The 19,777-nt window shown below is 39.9% G+C and overlaps 2 protein-coding genes across 2 annotated transcripts; both read right to left on the bottom strand.

The window, feature by feature from the left end:
- Window positions 1-31: 31 nt before the first annotated feature.
- Window positions 32-3,315, bottom strand: Uba2 (Ubiquitin-like activating enzyme 2). The gene is made up of 11 exons (XM_065477298.1): window positions 3,157-3,315; window positions 2,944-3,095; window positions 2,658-2,812; window positions 2,442-2,595; window positions 2,245-2,378; window positions 2,116-2,183; window positions 1,843-2,061; window positions 1,546-1,788; window positions 488-947; window positions 355-434; window positions 32-298 (listed from the first exon to the last, which is right to left on the bottom strand). The coding sequence occupies exons 2-11, from the start codon at window positions 3,091-3,093 to the stop codon at window positions 132-134; spliced, it is 1,830 nt and encodes a 609-aa protein (XP_065333370.1). The 5' UTR covers window positions 3,094-3,095; window positions 3,157-3,315; the 3' UTR covers window positions 32-131.
- A 506-nt stretch (window positions 3,316-3,821) lies between these two features.
- On the bottom strand, window positions 3,822-15,452 carry LOC135935177 (uncharacterized). Its single transcript, XM_065477303.1, has 5 exons — window positions 14,805-15,452; window positions 12,766-13,135; window positions 9,592-9,938; window positions 6,431-6,616; window positions 3,822-5,706 (listed from the first exon to the last, which is right to left on the bottom strand). Exons 2-5 carry the CDS (start codon window positions 13,071-13,073, stop codon window positions 5,699-5,701), a joined length of 849 nt encoding a protein of 282 aa, XP_065333375.1. The 5' UTR covers window positions 13,074-13,135; window positions 14,805-15,452; the 3' UTR covers window positions 3,822-5,698.
- Window positions 15,453-19,777: the final 4,325 nt, after the last annotated feature.

The raw sequence follows: 19,777 nt of genomic DNA, 5'->3' as shown, positions 1-19,777 counted from the left end.
ACAACTTATTTTTTTCGCGAAGACAGATGGCTTTAGTGAAAATATACATGTTTAATTTACGAATTGAATACATAACCATTGGTGCCCAATAGTTAAAATGCAGGATGGAAGAATAGAAGGTGTGGGTTAACCTACAAAACGATGATGTCGTCCTGTGGTTCACTGCAACGCAGTTTCTTGCTGCTCTCGCCAGCAACATCAGAGAGTTTCCTCTTTCGTGGAGGAGTCTCCTTGGCCACTTCTTGTTGATCAACCTCCACTTCAACAATGCCCTCATCATCAGATTCTTTCACTCCATCTAGATGAGCACAGTTACAATCCACAAGGAGGACACCCCGTAAACTAGTAAATTACCTTTTTCATCCTCTTCCTTGGGCTTCAGTTCATCAGGATTGGCAACTATTTTGAAAGCTGGCTCATCTTTTTTGGGTTCCCTGTTTGGGAAAAATCATTTAATTGAAATAATTTTCCAAATAATAAACCTTACCAATGGTAAATGATCAAACTGAGCTCATAGTTCTGCAGGTAGTCGTCGCATTTGAGCAGAGCCCCATCCACGATTCCCACCTCTTTGAGGGTCATCTGCCCATTGTCTAGCTCTCCTTCCTCGCTTGAAATTACCACGTTGCTCTCGTGCATGACATCTGGCGCGACCATGTGTAGGCTGGTTTTCAGGATCTCCTCCAGGTTGCAGATTTTGCTTGTCTCCGTGTTGATGTACAAGTGAACTTGTGGTTTTTCAGAGCAAACGTAGCATGATTTGTTGGGAGGTATCAGGTCAGCCTCTGGTACAATATTGAGCCCTCTTGGATTCACGGTGCTCTGAAGGTAGACAGTTTTGCATTTGTCGAACTGCTGCTGCAGAACCTGGAAGGCTCGCAGCACTATCATGCCAGCGATGACAGCGTTTGTGGTGGCAATAGCGGGAATGATATTGCCAGCCATGGCTGAAACATAGGAGTTTTAATTAATTTTTTTTAGAAAAACAAGATGGTTATGTAATAATAATAAAATATTCCCTCAAGGTTTGCATTTTCTTTCAAACCCCATTTTTTATATTTCATCTCCGGTTTAAACTGTTTTCATGCGCAAAAATACTCAATATTTGATTTAAAAAATAATGAAAAAATATTTTGACAGCAAAATGGTTTTTATTAGTAAACAATCCTTTTCTGCAATCTAAGCAGATTTTAGCTAATTTCATCTCTTTCCAGCTGTTGAGAAAAGAAATAACAAAATCAAATGAAAAAATATTTCCAAGAAATTACAAAACTAAATGTGCGTTTTTGGCCTTGCTTTCTTGACAACCCTGATTTCCCATGACACATTTTTGGAAGCTTCAGTCCTCTTACAATAAATTGACAAATTTACAATAAATAAATTATGAAGCATTTTTTAGAATATATTTAATTATTACCTGACTTAAAGTCAATGCAAGATAATATGCAGGCCAAAAGTATAGCTCTTTGTTTTCATTTTATCTTCCCTAATCAGAAAATAATAGGAATAATAAAGGAGTTAATTTAAATTCCAGCTGTTCTTTACCTTTGATATCAAATTTGCTGTGGCAAGAAATTCCAAATATGTGCGATCTGATGTTAGCGCAGGCAACAACAAAGTTCAGACACTCCTCGTCATCTTTGTCCCAGACCAAGTCTTCTTGCGTGGTTTCTACCCTCTTCCTCAACGCCTGGACACTCTCCTCGAAGACTTGGCCGCACTGTGCGATGCTCCAGACAATCTGGTCCTTCAGGGTGCGGCTCGAGTCTTCCTTGCTGCTACCAGCGACTAATTACGAAATTTAGTCTGATTTGTTTCTCAAATAATTTGATGAATAAATGCCTTCATTTGGCAGTTCGCCCCAGTTAAGAGGCACAGGCGCCTTCCTTTTCTCCCAAAGTTTGGACATGCTGAGCAAATACTGGATGTCATCCTTGAAAAGCTTTTGGAACAGCTTTTCAGCGTTGTAACTATTTGTCTTGGCCCACTGCCTAGTTGACACGCGCTCTATGTTGCCATTCTCTTGAGATGCAGCGTCCAGGGCAGTGCTCCCAGCGTCCCCTGAAAATTCCCCTATTAGTGAAAATTACAGGAAAAAATAATGATGACTCTAACCAACTGCTTCAGGATCTGCTGTGTCTGGAGAGACGTCTTCATCAGGGTCTTCAACCCCGAAAAATTGGCTGTTGTAAATAATTAAATTAAGTTTCATTCGCAATTATTTAATAGTTTTAAGTAAAGTACTTGAAAAGATGCTTAGCCCAAACAATGCAGTGGATAGGCTCAGAAGGTGTGTTTCTGATTGTACAACCAGGAAAGGTCTTTGTTGCTTGTTTTGGCTGACATTCGTAGCACTCAGTCTTGCCTTTCATGATAACCTGAATAGAATTATATAATTCCCGTCAGTCACATTCCCAAGTTAATTTTGGGGAGTGACAAACCTCTACTTGCCCATTGTAGCCAGCAGTTCCACTCTCAACTAGAGGGATTCCAGCAGCCAGACACATGCGATTGACATGTGAACGGGCCGCTCGGTTGTCGAGGGCGTTCAGCACAAGATTGAACTCTTTAAAGTAGTTGACTCCGTACCTACTTCTGCGAATGAAAATAGCAAATTTAGACTTGCTTATTGTAAATAAATCGCAGATAATGCTTACTCTGTGATGCTATCATGATGGGCATTAATTGTGGCTCTTGGATTGAAGCGCAAAGCACTTTCCTTTGCTGACAGCGCTTTCGACTTTCCAACATGGCATCGTTGAAAGAGGAATTGTCTGTTTAAGTTGCTGACATCAATAGTGTCCAGATCAATCTGCAAATTAAACATTTTAAAAGTAATGTATGCATACACTATAAGCGGTAAGTTTGAAAAACAATCGCTTACATAAATGGATATGTATTTACAAGCACAGTGAAGAGAGTAAAAATAAAACTTCAACTAACCAGGTCAATCTTGTTAAATCCAGCCAACACAAGATTTTTCAGGAGCTCACAACCAATTCCTCCGGCTCCAACAACAAGCACCTTTGATTCATCAATCAGTTTCCTGAGGTCTACACCAACAGCGCAGTTCAACTTGCTGTTATCCGACATGCCTAGATAAATTTTCGCTGTCGATTTTACTGCGCAATATATAAATTAACATTGATCACATACCGTCGCCGCTCTAATTATTATTGCAAGAAGAAACAAGGGGGATAACAACGTCCTAAAATTCAACAGGAAAGTCACAAGTTTGGCGAACACTGCCGGCGAATTGTGTTTGTGTTTACAGATCTTGCCTGATCAGCCTGGCTAACGCTATGCAAGAGGACAATAGGAGCGTGGAGCGGGGACTCTTCGCTTGTCCAAGGAGGTTCATTCCAATTCAAGAGGCGCGAAGCGATTTTCGCTTCACAATCAGCCAAGTGCATGCGCGGGCTTTTAACTTTTGGAGACAGGCCTCATTATTTCCGATTATTTCTCTTTAGGATTAAATTTTTATTAAATTATATTATTTAACTATCATTGAAAATTTTGTTGAAAATGATATTTTGCAGCTCATCGAGCTTATTTCCCTATTTCTTTGTTGTTAAATCGGTTCAATCTAATGCCACTTCGAAGTTGATCTACCGCACTAAAATAAACACCAACATTAATTTATTTTATTTATTTGTTACACCAAAGTTAATATTTGCAAATAATTTTATCAGATATATCTTTGTAGTAAATTCGGAATTATACACTTGGTGCTCGCAGTGCAAAACAAGATATTTATTTCGTATTTATGCATCATATTATTTGAAATGTGAGTTGTTGAAAGAAATAAAACGCCACCAAAATAGCTTTTATATAAACTCAATTTATTCGTCGATAACCAAACAATTTTGTATTAATATCTCCTAGAGAAATGCATTTCAGTTGTTTTTCCTTTCTCGCGAACGATTAAAAGCATTTTGCCCTGCCCGATTCCAAAATTATTGCTTGCATATTTTCGTAATGCATAATCCGACAGAGTGTGTTACGTGTGTTCTCTTGCTCTCTTAAAAGTAGACAAAGGCTACAGAGACAATTCAAATTTATAACTCGATTGTTTATACAATTCATATAACTTTGAGCTGCACTGACTGACAATGAGAAACATACTTTTTAATTTATGTAATTAATTACATTATTAGGAGAAAAGGCTACGGTACGTTTGTTTAAAAAAGAAACGCATCATCAGAAGATGCGATCGATAATAACTTGTGTGTGTGTCGTCGTTAACCAACTCTCTCATTCTATAGGCCTTTATAATCGAGGGAGAACCAATGAAGGATGCGGACCCTCTTGATTAGAAGTTTTAGAACAATAAGTAAGAGATACGCATGCGAAAAATTGTACTTATAGTTGTAAAGTTTGCTCTCTGCGCCGGTTTTTTGCAGGTTCGTGTGGTCCGACAGAGCAGCGAAACTTTGAGGCAAATTAATCAATTAGATGATAGCACAGCACTTATCGCTCTGTCGTGTAGGCGCAGCTAAATCTGCCAAAATCTGATTCTTCAGCACAATATATACGTGTGTAAACTTTTTCCTTTAAAACTCCTTATTATCGAGTATGTGTACAAGTGAATTTCTCTGTTCGGGGGCGTCAGAACAACGTCGATGGCGTAAACGGCACCACTTTCGTTTAAATCCTCTTACAATTAGTAAAAAGGCTCTTTCGATTTTAGCATTATTAACCCCGTGCTCAGCAGCACTTTTTTCTTTGTTTGTTTCAGCAGCGGATTCTCAAACGAACATAGAATTCTATTAAGCTGTTTACGAATACGAACTATGCTGTCTGCTGTATAAATTGCAAAAATATACTTGTAATGATGTATAATGTCTGTATCTGCTGCAAAATAAGCTGAAGACTCGATGAGGCAAACGAGAACAAACAGTTTTAACTCTGCGTGGAGACTTTTCTTATACATTTAACGACAGTAGTTTCAGTGGAAGAGTTTAAGTCGCTCGGCCGTTCGATGGCCAGCATTTTTAGCGTTTTGATTCTCGTGTACGTTTAAATTTTTAATCACACTCGTTCTACATTATGCGCAAGTAGTTTCGATTCGATTTTTTTTACACGCTCAACTGCTGTGCTTTTGTTGCAACAACGTCTCGTTTTTAAGTGATAAATGCACAATTAATGTTTCTTGGTTATACATCAGTCTTTAATCGCAAAAAGTGAAAAGCGGAATCTACAGCGTTTTTATGATCAAATTCATGTAGATTGTTATACACGACACTAGTTTTATGTATTATTAACAGCACAACTTGTGACAGGAATTGACACACTTATACATGACACATTAAACATTATTCCGAAAAGCGCGTGCTATATAGCTAGTCCCAAAAAAATTAAAAGCTACCCAATCCTCTCTTAAACGCTGTTTAGTCAGTGAATCAGAGCTTCTACTCTTTCAACAATTTTCTTTTGATTTACACTTTTTCTCACAACAAATTTCCGCCGTGCCGCGGAAGCAAAGTTTTTTGCGCGAGTGGAATTTCTGCTAAAGTGATGCCTTTTACGCAACGACGGCCCAACCGCGAGTTCAATTGTAAAAAATTTTAAAATGCTAGTAATGGACAAGGGCGAATACAGAGGCATGGCGACAACCTTTGAGACACAATTGCAGCGCAATTCGTTTGAAAACGCACTTATTATCATCACTTCTTAAAAAAGGGCTGCGCAAATCTCGTCAGTCACCTAAAAGGAGAAAAAATATTAAAAATATTAATCCAGTTATGATAAGTGATACTGGGAGTTCAAGTTATTCTTTGTGTGCTTATGAGAAAACTTTTGAGAACACATTTTTTGCTATATTTTAGGTATTTTAGTAGTTCAAAGGGCATATATTAGGTTGCAAGCGATTTGTTTATTTTTTTCTCTCTTTTTAAAAGGGTTTGCTGCAGTTTTTTTTAAAGCAGATTGTTACAAAAATCTGTGAGAGTAAAAAGTCTCTTATTTTTTTTAATTAATTATATTTTTTGGGAATTTTACTGATTTCAAATAAATTTTTCAGCGAATGATGTAAGGTTAGTTTTATTAATTGTATCAATCATCCTACGGACATTTTCCTCGTTCAAATTTATTTTTGATCCAATGACAGTGAAGAGATGAAACCTTCACATTATCGAATAGTTTTCCTCGTCCTTGAAATGTTCTTCTCATTATTTAAGGACTCTATTTCGAGGAAAATGTGAATAATTTGATTTTTCAAAAAATTCAAGTGAATAAAAAATCTTAAAAGCGTCCTAAACCCCCTGCTAATACCAAATCAAATTTAAACTTTTAAAAAAAATGAATTTGGAGCTTTCAGAGAAATTTTGAATCTTCATCTTGTATTTGATATGTTCGAGAGGAGCGAAAATAGCAACAACGCATATCCATTTCAAAAATTAAATTTGGACTTGGGACAGTTTTATCTCACCTCTGGAGGGGTGCGAGATGTTCATCGAGTCTCGTTGGTCCAGCGGGGCCGGGCTCGACGACGACTCGGGGCCAGCGGTGAGCGTCGTGTTCCCAACGTCGTTGGCCACCGCCGCCGCCGGCACCTCGTCGGGGGCAATCACGTCCCGATTCAGCGAGTTCATCAGCTGCTCGTTCTCTTTGCGAACTGAAACACGTGCCAGCAAATTAGGCCTGACAAGCAGCATCTGCTTTCTGTTTGATATCGAGAGACGGATGATGCTCTCGACTTAAGACGGAGCTTTGATTAAATCGCGATCCAGCGTCAAATTTAGCGCCTCGCTCAGACCGGCGTTTTTCACACGCAAAACGGACTAAAAATAAAGACTTATTTCTATTTTACGACTTCGTTTTGAGAAGGACGCTCGAATCGTTCGTCTGGTGGAAATAAATTTCCCTGCAAACTCATCAGCTGCGGAGCACGTTTTGACAATAAATTCCCGACGACAGCTTTTTGGCTGAACAGTCCGACTGTTTCCGGAAGGAAAAATATCACCACATGTGCAGGTTTTGTCTCGCTTGCTAACTCATTCAGGAGCAATAAATTTTGCGCTTATATCGCAATATTTGCGTTGTTGCGGTGTTTTTTGTTAGTTTATCACCAGCCTAGAAGTGCTGGAAATTTATCTGCTAAATACGTTTTTTAATCCCAGAAACACGAATTCAACGAGTTATTTCTATCTGGCACAAGTTTGTGATATTGGCGGGCGTCAAAATTTCACGAGTGTCACTGTATATTTTGCTTCGCATTCGCATTCGCACCGTGCGGTGTTATATACACACGCTCGGTTTTTACGCGCCAGATCGATGAATGTGAACACTCGTAAAAGCTGCCAACTAGGTGGAATTTGTCGCTATGCACTCATTTCACACCGGCTGCTTTGAATTTGTTTAATTAATTAACTCTGCGCACGAGATCAGGGAATTTATCATTCAGAATCATGCGATCGCAATATTTTACATCAAAGTACTTCTTTGACTTGATGAATCGCAGCGTCAAAATACGCCAAATCCTTGCGATAGAATTTTGTACAAAATTTTTTATTCGGGGACTAAAAGCTTATTTTTTTTTTTTTAGAAAATGGATTAAAATGCATTTACTTGAGTGATCAGTGCTTTGAATATTACGGAGAGTGGTTATAACCACATTATTATAATAATTTTTGAATTTTAATGCTATACTGCTAGTTCTGTTTCTTTATTTCCTTGCCAAATATAACCTTTGAAAATTTGTTGTATGATTTTTAAGAAATAAAATATAAAAAATTTATTTTATCTATTGTGTTTAAATACATAACTGCAGAATTTGTTAATATATTTATTTTAATTCTTGTGCTAAATAAATCAAAACACGCAGGCCTACGACTCCAATGGACGGAAAAATCGATAACGGGCAATAGAGAAAAAATAACTTGGCTGAGCTGCTTTTCCGATTCTCTCGAGCGAGCTGTTTTCAATAACGGCGAATCCAACGACTCTTGCATATTACAATCACGCCATTGTTTTTCCGCCACCGAACGAACAATCCAGCCTTGGCATAATAATACGTCGGTGGTTTGAGCAGTCTTCTCGCGCGCATTCATGCTTGAATTTCCCTTGCTGACACAAAAACGGGCACCATGCCTCAATCTGAGCCTTCTGTTTTGAGTGCTCGCTGCTCGGCGGGCGGACGGCCGCTCGCTCGCACACACATCGCAGCCACGACGAGATGCAGAAAAGTGTAATTCTCGCCACAAGCACAACGGCAAACACTCGCTCGGCTCCTTCGCTCTTACAGCCAGCAGCGAGTGCACATAACGCGGCTCGGGAAATGAAAAACGGCCATCAATTGCGACGCGGCCTCCGAGTGAGCAGATGGAAAGAAGGCGGGCGAAAAATGAATGAATCAACCGTGCAGCAGCTAAATATCCGACTGATATAAATTTTTACGCCGCGGCCGAGTCTTTTTTACGGTCGACGAGTCGTTCGTTTAAAAGGAAGCACGTTTTCAGCAGGGAAAAGACTGACGTCAACTTTTATTGCCGAGTAAATAGTCTAATGGGTGACGGGAGGAAGTTTTATTCAAGACGCCGTCTGAACTGAAGATTATAAGATTTTACCATGGAAATCTGCAAAACGGCTCGTTGAGCAGCAGAGTGATTCGACGTGCTCAATCGAGCGGCAGCTTATCCTCTTTATCAAATTATCATAAAACCTAGTTTCTAGGTCACCGGGTTCATAAATTTGCGTTGAAAGTGAATATCTGCTCTGCAGCATGTGTGAGCTACATTCAACAGAGATAAAGGAAAATTATTCTTTCATGCATGTCTATCTTTTAAAAATAATCCTGGTTAATTTTATTTTCTTATGTGAGCTTGCTGAGAGGATTTTCTCCTGCAACGGAAGGAAAGATAGATAGGTTGGCAAATATTGGCCTTTACGAGTAAGTGAACGCTACTTAGCCTCCGCTCGAGAAATCATCGGATAGCATACGTGTAGATTTCGTCCTGTCAGCAAGCACCGCGATCGATTTGTTCCAGTGATTGCGTCCACTGCCAGCAAATCTTGGCGCTGCGGCAGAAAAAAATCCGATCGCATTCCAAGTCCCGATAAACGATAACACAGCTGGCCGCTTTATCGCATCCACACACACAGTCATCGCGGGAAGCGAAAAAAACAGCAGCAGCAGCAATCTCGTGACCGACGGGAATAAACGGCGAAAATGCAAATGAAGCGCGGAAGTTTGTTTCGATCGGGAAGTATCAGAACTTTTGAAAAAATGCACAAACACTGGAAATATTTATTTTTGGCACTAAAGTTATTACTTTTTCGAACGTAATTTTCCAAATGCTCCTCGGTTGAAAAACAAAAAGTTAAAAAATTGCACATCACTCAATTTGTCTTAAAAACTGTGAGGTATTTCAAAATCTCATATTTTCTGCAAAATTGTAGCGTTTTGAATTTGTGGAAAATTTCAGATTAAAAAACAGCAGAAGCAGCAGCAATCTCGTGACCGACGGGAATAAACGGCGAAAATGCAAATGGAGCGGAAGGTTATTTCGATCGGGAAGTCTCAGCACTTTTGAACGAATGCACAAACACTTGGGAACACTGTGCGCACAGCTGCGGTGGCGGGACACTCACCCATCTCGTCAATGATTGGAGTCATTCGCAGGGTAATGCCAACAAGCAAAAAACACATGAAAAACAACATGCAGGCGGTGGCCACGATTGTCCAGCGCGCCCGTTTGGACAGCTCGTCCGGGTCGACGGGGGCGCGCTTGCGGGGCCGCTCGAGCTCCACCTGCTCGACCAGCACTTTCCGCCGCTTTTTGCGCGTCTTGCGGCTGCTGCCGCGTGAACTCGACGGCCCGGCGGTGCCCATCTCGGCCACCTCCACCGAGCACGGGCTCAGGCAGCAGCCGGGGTGCGGCGCGTGGGCCCCGTACTTGGGCTGCAGGATGATCATCGCGCTCGCCGACCGCCGACACCTGCAATTCAAGCGTGCACACACACGAATTTGAGCAAATAAGTCTCTCTATCTCTCTCTCTCTCTCGTTGCGACTGATTCAACTTTTCGAATTGGATTCCTTCCAAAATGCGTTTCATCTTCCATAAAACGAGCAGGGTGGGGACCGTGGTCGTTTGCCAAAATCTTTGTCCTCGATTCTCCATTGCAATATGCGTTTTGAAATTTTGATTTCGAAAATATTTTATGATTTTTAAATTTTATCAAACCTCGACCTTTGAAAACATTAAAATTTAAAGGAAATTAAACCCATCTCATTTACTCAAAAATAAAAGTTAATTTAAGTACACTGGAGGTTTTCGCGTCCAGGGCACCAAGTCCTTTTAAAAATTGGTTTAATCGAAATTTATGATTGGGATTTGACGTTTTGAAAAAGTATTTGATTTGATTGAATCAGTTTAGCCAGAGCTAATAAGAAAAATATATGGTTCTGCGTTTTAACAAATGATGCGGCCTCATTGGGTTCGTGATGGGACCAGTTGGTCGAAAGGATTCAATTTGAAAATTATCAATTTAACGGGGCTCTAGAAAAAATGAAGAAATATTAATTTCAAAATAGATCAAAAACATTTTTGTTCAATTTACGAGCATATTTTTTTGCAAAATTTCTTAACTTTTCATATAGTGATATTTTATAGATGCTTGCTCTCACAATTTGTTTTAAAAACATAAATGAACAATTATTAGTCGATACCGAAGCATGTGAGAAAAAGGGATATTTTTGGCAAACGAATTAACCAAGACTCTGTACAGGAGGGTTTTAGTATTTAAATTAAAATTTCCCAATGTTTACTAGTCAGTATCTAAGATAATTTGGTTCAACTAGTTGACTTGTAGAGTCATAAATTAGCTACGCACGATTTTGGCTGTCAAATTCGAAAAAATAGGGACAAGAACCATTCCAGAAAGTAAAAAATAAACTGTTGACCATTAATCTTGTCAAATAGAAACCGCAAAAAATTATCATGATAGTAAAATGGATTCAAAATCCGGTTGCAGAACAATTCCAACGGTAAATCCCTAAAGAATTTGATTTTATTGGAGAATCCTAGCTCACTGCCGCCATCAAATTAAAAATTGTTGATCTTACTTTCATTGTTGAACGTGAACAGATTCGGTTAGGGAGCGTTCTTTACCCAAGAAAGGATAATATTTCAAATTTGGTCTTAAAAATACAATTTTTGCTTGATATCGAGGTAAAATTTTGTGTTTTATATATTTTTACGAGATCAATCATTTGTAACAAATGCAAAAATCGAAATACTTTCCATAAGGGTTTGTTATGGACATAACTGCAGAGCAAAAAAACGTTTACATTTTCTGAAAAGGGATATTATTTGTATTTTTTCGAATTTAACGACATTTTATTGCATTTTCCAATGGTTATGAAAATTAGATAAGTTCGCTTATAATCAAAACGTTAAATCCTAACTTGAACGCAAGTAATTTTTTAATCTTTTTTCGCAAACCGGAGGATAGTTTTTTATCTTTCGCGGTACAAAGTTAAAAAAACATTTTCATTCCACTGGAGAGTTTAAGTTGCTTGTTGCCCAGAAAACAATTATTCTTGCTAGTAAAATTGGAAAATAGAACAGCCTTCGTCTTTGGCGCTCTCAAGATATGCTTCACTTTTGCAACTGGTAAAGATGAAAGTAGAACAAAAACTGGGGATAGTCCAGGGAAACAAAAGTCCCCAGTTTCCACTTGAGCTAGCTTTTAATATTGCACAGGCTTCCAGAACAAAAGGGGCGGATGACGGGAGCTTCTTGGACTAAAGACAGCCATTAACTGTCGCGACCTCGTAGGGAAATGAGCCTGCCTTACACGCGGCGTACGGTGGTCTATTCAAAAAGTCTCCCTTTGCGGGTTTCAAAACAGCAGGTAAGGGGCTGCACGGTGACAGCGGTGCCATCAAGGAGGAAGACGTCAGCGGCGCGTCTCTCTCCGTGCATGAAAATCTGACGAGGTCACGTGTTTAGCTCTGGCATTCAAATTTTATGGGCTGGAAACTCTCTTTAAAAGCAAAAGAATGATAACCCAGAACTGAACCGATCGATCGTCGGCATCTGACGTGACCGGAGAGTTTAAATGACAAATTGCTTTTCTTGGGAGCACGTTTCGTGGGCTGTAATTTTTGTCTCAGACATCTACGATTTGCTGATGATATACGGGCAGAGTTTAATAGCTGCTGTGTGCACGTAATGATTGATCGAAAAATTGATTTGTATTCTACGAAACTGGCTTCAGTGGCAGAGGTAGATTTAAGATACTTTAAACCTTTAGCATTGCATTGTTTGACTCAAAGAAGGCGATAATTTTTTTACCTAAAAATACAGCTGTTCTTAAAACCAGAAACATATCTTTAATTAAATTAAGTCACATTTAGACGAATGAAAAATCTTGACAGTGTCTTAAGTAACACAAGTATACTAGAGAGCTTTTTCAATTTTTGTTTGCAGCTGATGTTAGTAGATCATTATTAAATAAAAGGACACTGTTAAAAAACAATGATAAATTACATAGAAGGTGATATGCTGAAAAAATAGTTAAATTTAGAATTCACCATGCATTTTTTTTTATTTTGCACCATTTTTACCCTTATCCTAAACGAATATATTTAGAATATTCTTGCAGTAGTATAGACAGATTTGAAGCATTGCGAACGTATTTTCATGACGTAAAACATTTTTTTGGGGAAATATATATAGGAGAGGAAAAACTGACGTAATTTTCGTTTTCATGCCATCATGGAAGGAATCCAATCACATTTAGAAGAGGTAAAAAGTCACCTTCTCGGGTGGACGGCGGCGGCTTCACGAAAGAAGCAGTGATGCGAATGGCTGCGTGCCCTGCGGGGCTGGAAGTCCTCTAAGTCACCTTCGGTGGCGGCCATCATGGCGTTAATGGCCGTCTCGAGGCGGAGCAGCTCGTTGGCTACCACGGAGGTGACCAGCGGAGGCTGCGGGGGCGGTGGGAGCGGGGGTGACGGTGGCGAAACCATCCTTAGGTCCTCTGTCGAAACAGCCTTGTCAGCGAAACTCTTGGCGCCGAGCGACCTGCAGGTCTCTTGCGAAGTAGACGCAGCCTGCAGAGTCATCTCATACCCTTCACAAACAGCAAGTGCTGCTGAGGGGCATCCTTCCGCTGCTTCCCCCTCACCTGCAAATGCCACCTCGTAGTTTTAGAGTTTCTGGCTGGAACTTTCACACCACTGACTTGGAAGTTGAGGATTTGGAGCTGATTGATTTTCGAAATAGATTTAAAAAAATGACTGATTATTTTCAAAGAATTTAGTTTGAATATGATTTTCTGGGGATACAGTTAATTTGCAGAAATTGATAATTGAACAACCTATTTTGTATGGAAATATACCAGCAACCACTAAATGTAACCCAAGTTTTAGTCTACCCCATGTATTAGGAATGCAAACAACAGCCGAAACTAGTTGAGCTGGACATTATTGAAAAATGTACACCGAGGGAGCTGCTGTTAATTTCAACAGACAAATTAGTTTTACTGCTTCATTGGCATCTACCAACAATTTTAAATATTTAATTAGGTGCATTTTACATTAATTAAATTTAATATATGACAACATGGATTTTTCGCTATTTTAACATAAAATATTAATTACTACTTGAAAAATTCACTAATTAATACGCAAAATATTACCATTTAATTATGTTTTCTCTTTCCATTTTAATGATCTCATTAAAAGAATCGTATTTATTAATTTAGCAGTATTAAAAAGCAGATTTTTCTGCGCCCTTCTTTCTGAAATATTGAAATCACTGGCAATAAAAAGCGAGGCCAAACATTTTTAACGCCTTCACAACCACTGACCTCATTAGCGCCCCATTGAAAAGACCCTCGCACATTGATGGTACAAAAACGTTAATTCACGCTGGCTTTCAATACGTGAAACACGTTTACGCCATCGTGCCAGTTGCAAACCCCAGAGGTGGCGCCTGATTTATTGCATTAGAATACTGAGCGGTGCTATTCACGAAGAAAAACAAAGCAAGAGTATAAAAGAAGTGTTGTTTCATCTTTTAATGGTCAGCGCCTGCAACTTTCTGAAGTATGCAACACTCGTAGTAAACATATGAGGCGGATTGCATAACCAACAAGCTGCAGGGGCTGAGTGGCTACCGTGTGTTGGCATTAAATAGTTTATCTCGAAAATCAATCAGGTCTCGCTTGGGAGGACAGGACGGACGAGGTGGCCGGTCGCTTTTGCCAGCCAGAGAAAACAAAGAATGCAGCGCGCTTTCACTCGAGAGCATAATTCGCCCATCAAGGCGGCAGCCGCGCGATGGAAAATCACAAAAGTGCAACAAGTCTGCACTCAAAGCGCGAGAGAGAAATGTGAATCCTGCACCTCGACGCCACTTGAAAAGGAAGCGAAGGAAAAAAAGCGGAAAAGAGAGCCGTTTGTTGTTGTTTTGGCGGAAGGAGCAGGCGATTCGACGGGAAAAATAGGGGCGAGAACATCGCACCCCCAGAGACCGGAGAGGAAAGATCGGAGGTGTCGAAGCAAATCCAATTAGAGAAGGCGCGGTGCGAGAAAATTAAAGTAAATAATGTAGACACAGAGAGAACAGGCGCAAACTGCATCAAATTAATTCCCCCAGTGTGTAATTGCGGTCTGCTGCATTGCTAATTAAAAGGGGTGCAGGGCGACGCGAGAGGGTAGTGCGTACGCGTCGCAGCATCCGCGCCCGGGACCCCGGCGCCAGGACCCCGCGCGGCGGGCGCGGGCACGGCGTCGAGGGCCGGCGGCCCTCGGCGGCGGGTCTCCGGGGCGGCCGGGGTGTCTGTGTCTCACCTCTGGGAAGCGCACATGCCGCTACCCCTTGCGACAGCCAAGATGAACTTGCCAGCGGACGGGCCGTCGCATCTCTCGGCGGTGAATTCTCCGTGGGACGGCCGGTTCGCGGGCCCGGTCAGGCCCGCGGGGTCCCATCTCGGCGGGGCATATCTGTTGCTTGGTTGTTGTCAGTCGGTCGGTGGGTCGGAGGGCTGCTCGGCTCGCAGCTTCGATCAATGCGGTGCCGCACAGATTGCAATTGTCTCAGCAGATCTGTGCCAGTAGCTATAGAAACGCTGCTGCTGTTTACCCTCTCCGCTCCCTCGCAGCCTGCACCAAGTGCTGCCTTTTCCGACCGCTTTCCCGCTGCCTGGGCGCCGCCACGCGTCGCCACCGCGAACTTCCTGCGCCCCAACGCCGCAACCCGCGATACGACGCGCTGTTGCGTCTCACTTTCACCGATTTGAATTTCAAATTCGGTGTCTGGTGGCTGCTGCTGCCGCCGCTGCACAAGCATCACTCGTGACGAGGCCAATTTGCCACTGCAGCTTGATCCTAAAAACGCCGGCTCGCTGGGTCGAATCTTCGTTGTTAGAGAGGAATATCAGATCACTAAAGCTGCAGAATTCAGGAAATTTTTGCCCTTTACTTAAAAAGGAAGTCAAAGTGATTTAAGGTTAAAAAAACCTTTATTTTATCAGATCCGAAATTTAAAACTGAACCAAGTTATAAGGTAACAATAAACTTCTTCATGTCTGAAAGTTCGAATTTTAACATAAAATTTAATAATTCAAAAATTTTATTTCCTGTTGGTTTTAATTTTAACTGTCAAATCATTCCAGTGTTTTGTGCTCCCTAAAAACCATCGTAACTCTTTCTTAGTAAAGTCAGCAAGACTCGACGCAATTCATTCCACTTAAACATTCTGGCTTGAAAAAGACCTTTGTGTTCATGCACGTGACAAACGCTTCCCGAAAATATAACTAGAGCTGGGCAGGTGTTCAAAGCGTACATTGTGGATTTATTGCACCTTGTTAGCGTCCCAGTTAAGCTGCCAAATTCATTTGAGCGCATTTAAGATTTGCCACAGATTAAATCCTACTTACTAATTAATTGCATAGACGTGCGCTACTTGCGAAATCATGAGACTCGTGCGTTTCGCTAGCTCTTGATTAGCAAAAATTTAATTTATATTTTATGAAAAACATATTAATGGAATAGTCATAATTATCAAAGTCAAGGTTGGATTACCCGGGTTGTGTGAGATTTTACAGAAATATATTGAGCTATTATATATTTAAATGTTGGCTCTATATACAATAGTCAATCAAGTACATACGATGTTATAAACAAAATAAGTATATGCTTTAAATTAAGGCTATAATACAATGATCCCACCTGGAAAATAACAAATACATATATTTGCTCGAGCAATTATAAAAAGTACGCACTAATTTCAACCTTTCATTTAAAAATCTATAAATAAATAAACCTAATAAACTTATAATTTATTAAATTATTTTGAAATATATTTAATAAATTAATTAAATCATTTGGAGGGAAAACAGCTTTCAAAGTTTAAAAGTCGTCGGTACGTTCGTTACTCAGTGCGGCGAGAGGTTGCCCTCGTATTTGGGATTTTTTTTTTAATTTTATTGCCAGCATTGTTTCCTTTTTTATTGTCCTGATCAGTATTTATGCACTGACTAAGCAGGAATAAACAAGTATATGAAGCCCTATTTCAGATCATTCGAAAAGCCAGCAGCCTCTTTTAAGTCTGAAGTGGATTCTTTTGTTTGTATTAGGAAACGCTTTTCCTTCTTTGCGTTCGCCTTTTTCCCTCTTCAAAGGAAATAGCTCAAGAAAAGTTCGACTAGCGTATAAAGAGTCGCTAAACAAACCATAATTAACAACGCTCCATTATATTCCCGACTGAAGCTGTTGCTGTTGGCCATCTAATGATCAATTTCGTGCATGACTTGCTGTTTTCTTCTCTCGAGTGAGCTCTTCTCGCGGCGGCACTGCAAATTGCTATTTAAATTCACGTGTCTCGACGTAACACGCAAAACCGGCAAGAGCGCTTTTGTCAAGACTACGCTTGGATTTCAAAAAGAGGCTCCAAAGGGAATCAAAAATAAATTCACCGACACTCAAACGAAATTAACGGGCCTATTCTAGGCAAGCCTGTCTTGCCAAGGCAGCCTATTAATGGGCGAGCAGAATTTAAACAGGTCACGTTTAGCCTCGCACGTATCTTACGCAAACCGAACGTTCGTCGATTATAAAAGTGTGTGTAGCAGGGCAATATTTCTCGTGCAAAAGTATCAAGTCACCACGGGCTAAGAGTACGTATGCTTGGCAAAACAAACAACTTTCAGCGGGAAAGGTCTCGCGAGCGATCTATAAAAAGTGGTCTTAATTGCACAGCTTCCTGTCCTTGCTCTGCTCGCACGCGAGACGGCGAATCTCGAGAGTGGCAGCTCTCACGTGAACAGCTGGCGAGCACGCTGCTCAACGGCCAGCCAATTTGGCCGCCCTCGCATTTCTTCAAACATTTCAAGAAAGGTCGTAAAGAAGTCAGTGTTCTCCGAGTCATTTTTCGAGTTTTTTAAGGAATTCTGGTAGGAACAAAAATTAAAAAATAACTGGCAAAATGAAACTTTGATCCTGCAATAAAAAAATCAATAAAAGCTTTTAATGGCTACAAATAAAAAAAGGTTTAGCACCGAGTTAAAAAAATTTTCTGCGCATATTCCCTACTGCGGGTTGAGGCAAAGTAAGGTTGTTTTCATCGCTTATTTTGGGAATAAGGCTTTCGCATTCAGCCACTCAAAAATTAATAGAATGACAAAAAAAAACGCAATTTGTTTTTCAATGTAAAGAAAAGTTCTCTCGTAACTTGAAAGGCTTTCACGCGTTAAACTAATTTTTGCAGCTTAATATGTTTAGATCAGGTGAAAATTCACCATGTCTCATTAAATTTTAAAATAAGCTCTTTTTAGAAGGAGAAAACATTCATTTTTTCTGACTTTTCCCTCCTTTTCACTCTTTGTTTCAGTCGAAATATTCCTTGTTGGAAAACTCACCGAGTCAAAAGGGCAATTTGGAGAAGTCAATTTATGCGATTGTGGATCTCCGCTTCCTTTATTAATCCAGCGACGGACAAAACCTTGCGAACAAATCAAACTATTTCATCTCTTGTGGATGGAATGCTTGTTAATTTTGTTTATTGCTCCTCGGCGCTGTCAGGCCGGAACGCTGCGGCAGCTGGAATACCTCGGCTAGTTTGCAGCACTAAATTTCTCTTCCGAAATATATATATATGTATAAAATGAGTGCCGGCCGTTCGCTCGCGAAATTGCGCTGGAATTTCCTTCGTACTCACTGCGCTCATCTATGGACGGGGTCAGGAGGAGGGTGACGACGATCAGAAGCACGGCGGCCACGAAAAGCCCGGCAGCGAACAGGCTAATCACGAGCACCATCCGCCGCTGCTTGTAGTCGACGTCACTGCAAAAAACAAGCGCCAGATGCCAGTTTTTGTCAATGTATCAGATCCGATTTTGATCTAAGCAGCGCGCAACTTTCCGCGGAAATGGTGCAATCAATCTTTCCGACAAAATAAACAGATCGGTGCGTTGTTTGCGGAGGACGATTGTTCCACTCGCTTGCTATTTTCGTTTTTTCTATATATTGTTTGAATAGAGATCAACCATTTGCTTTGCATTGTCATTGTTTGAAAAAATAAGCTTGAATTAACTTAAAAAAGTGATTTTGTCGCTGTGCGTTAGCATTAGTGTCTCTCCGATTGTTTGTTCTGGATTCAACTTACATATAGAATGGTTTACAAATATTCCTCTTCTGGATACACAGAGCACTGATTCAAAAGAAAATTCTCTCTGATCTATTAGTTTTTAGATGTTCGAATACCAGCTATAAAATTCAAAAGAAAATATGGAGTCTGAAAAACAGCAGTCTATCAAGCATGCAATGCAAATTCTGACATTAACAACCAGCCAAAGGTTCTTTTAAATTACGAGAATATTTTTAAATAGCGTAAATAGCATATAAGCTGGGATTTCAAAATTGAAAAATTAGCGATGAAATACTCCGTTCCATCTGTGGCAAAAGCTACTGTGGCAAGTTTCAGTGTTCAATGAAATGTTTGTGGCTCAGTGTGGTGAGAGATTTCCCTTGTAATTAATTGTTTTTACATTTTATGAGCACGTATTTTTTCCCTTTCTTTAATGTGCTATACTATGTTGACCAAGCAAAAATAAAAGTAAAAAAATAAGTGCGATCGAATTCTAATTTATTTCTATTCGTCGATAACAAATAGAGGCTTGTACGGTTTATTTTTTATTTTTATGTGATGTCTTGGTGTTTCCCGTGTTTCGAAATATCCTTCAAATTGAGTAAACAGTGTATAGAACGGATTTATTTCGATTTCTAAATGGCATATGGTAAATAAAGCATATTACATTACGATAGTAAAATTTTAGATATTTGTATTGGCTAAAAAACTACTTTAACTGTAATTTTGCATCAAAAATTATCGTATGCTCGTGATTTGCGGTGAATATATTTCATTGCAAAGTGCAAGTCAAATCAATTTTCATGGGGCCTGAAGAGGAGAATTCGGGTTCAGAAGGGGAAGATAATTTTGATTGATTCACAAGAACTAATTATTATAGAGAGGTAGGGGAAAACTGGTAAAAATGAATTTGAATTGTCAATTTTTCTCAAAAATGGAAAGTGCGTGGCGCAAAATTCCACCGGCGCTGTACAATCCGAAATTGGTCTGATATATTTGTATTTTTTCACACATTTTTTGTGTGTGGTTTAATAATTTTTACTTTTTCTGGAATTTATTCAATTACTTATTCGATGGAAAAATGCCAAAATAAATTATTTTTGGATTAATCTGCTTAAATATTTCAACGCAAAGCACTGGCTAGCTTTTAATTCCAGGGTTCACCTAGTTTGCAATG

Source organism: Cloeon dipterum, chromosome 2, assembly GCF_949628265.1.
Source record: "Cloeon dipterum chromosome 2, ieCloDipt1.1, whole genome shotgun sequence".
Taxonomy (NCBI): Eukaryota; Metazoa; Arthropoda; class Insecta; order Ephemeroptera; family Baetidae; genus Cloeon; species Cloeon dipterum.
This window is presented reverse-complemented; position numbering and strand designations above follow the sequence as displayed.

What these genes read in the sequence shown, in the direction of transcription:
- LOC135935177 (XM_065477303.1), bottom strand. Translation starts at nt 13,073, where the DNA reads ATGACTCTGCAGGCTGCGTCTACTTCGCAAGAGACCTGCAGGTCGCTC. An exon ending in GCCGCCGTCCACCCGAGAAG is followed by an intron (nt 9,939 to 12,765) that starts GTGACTTTTTAC and finishes CTTGAATTGCAG; the next exon opens with GTGTCGGCGGTCGGCGAGCG. An exon ending in TCCAATCATTGACGAGATGG is followed by an intron (nt 6,617 to 9,591) that starts GTGAGTGTCCCG and finishes CACGTGTTTCAG; the next exon opens with TTCGCAAAGAGAACGAGCAG.
- Uba2 (XM_065477298.1), bottom strand. Translation starts at nt 3,093, where the DNA reads ATGTCGGATAACAGCAAGTTGAACTGCGCTGTTGGTGTAGACCTCAGG. An exon ending in CATCATGATAGCATCACAGA is followed by an intron (nt 2,596 to 2,657) that starts GTAAGCATTATC and finishes TTTCATTCGCAG; the next exon opens with AAGTAGGTACGGAGTCAACT. An exon ending in GCTACAATGGGCAAGTAGAG is followed by an intron (nt 2,379 to 2,441) that starts GTTTGTCACTCC and finishes AATTCTATTCAG; the next exon opens with GTTATCATGAAAGGCAAGAC.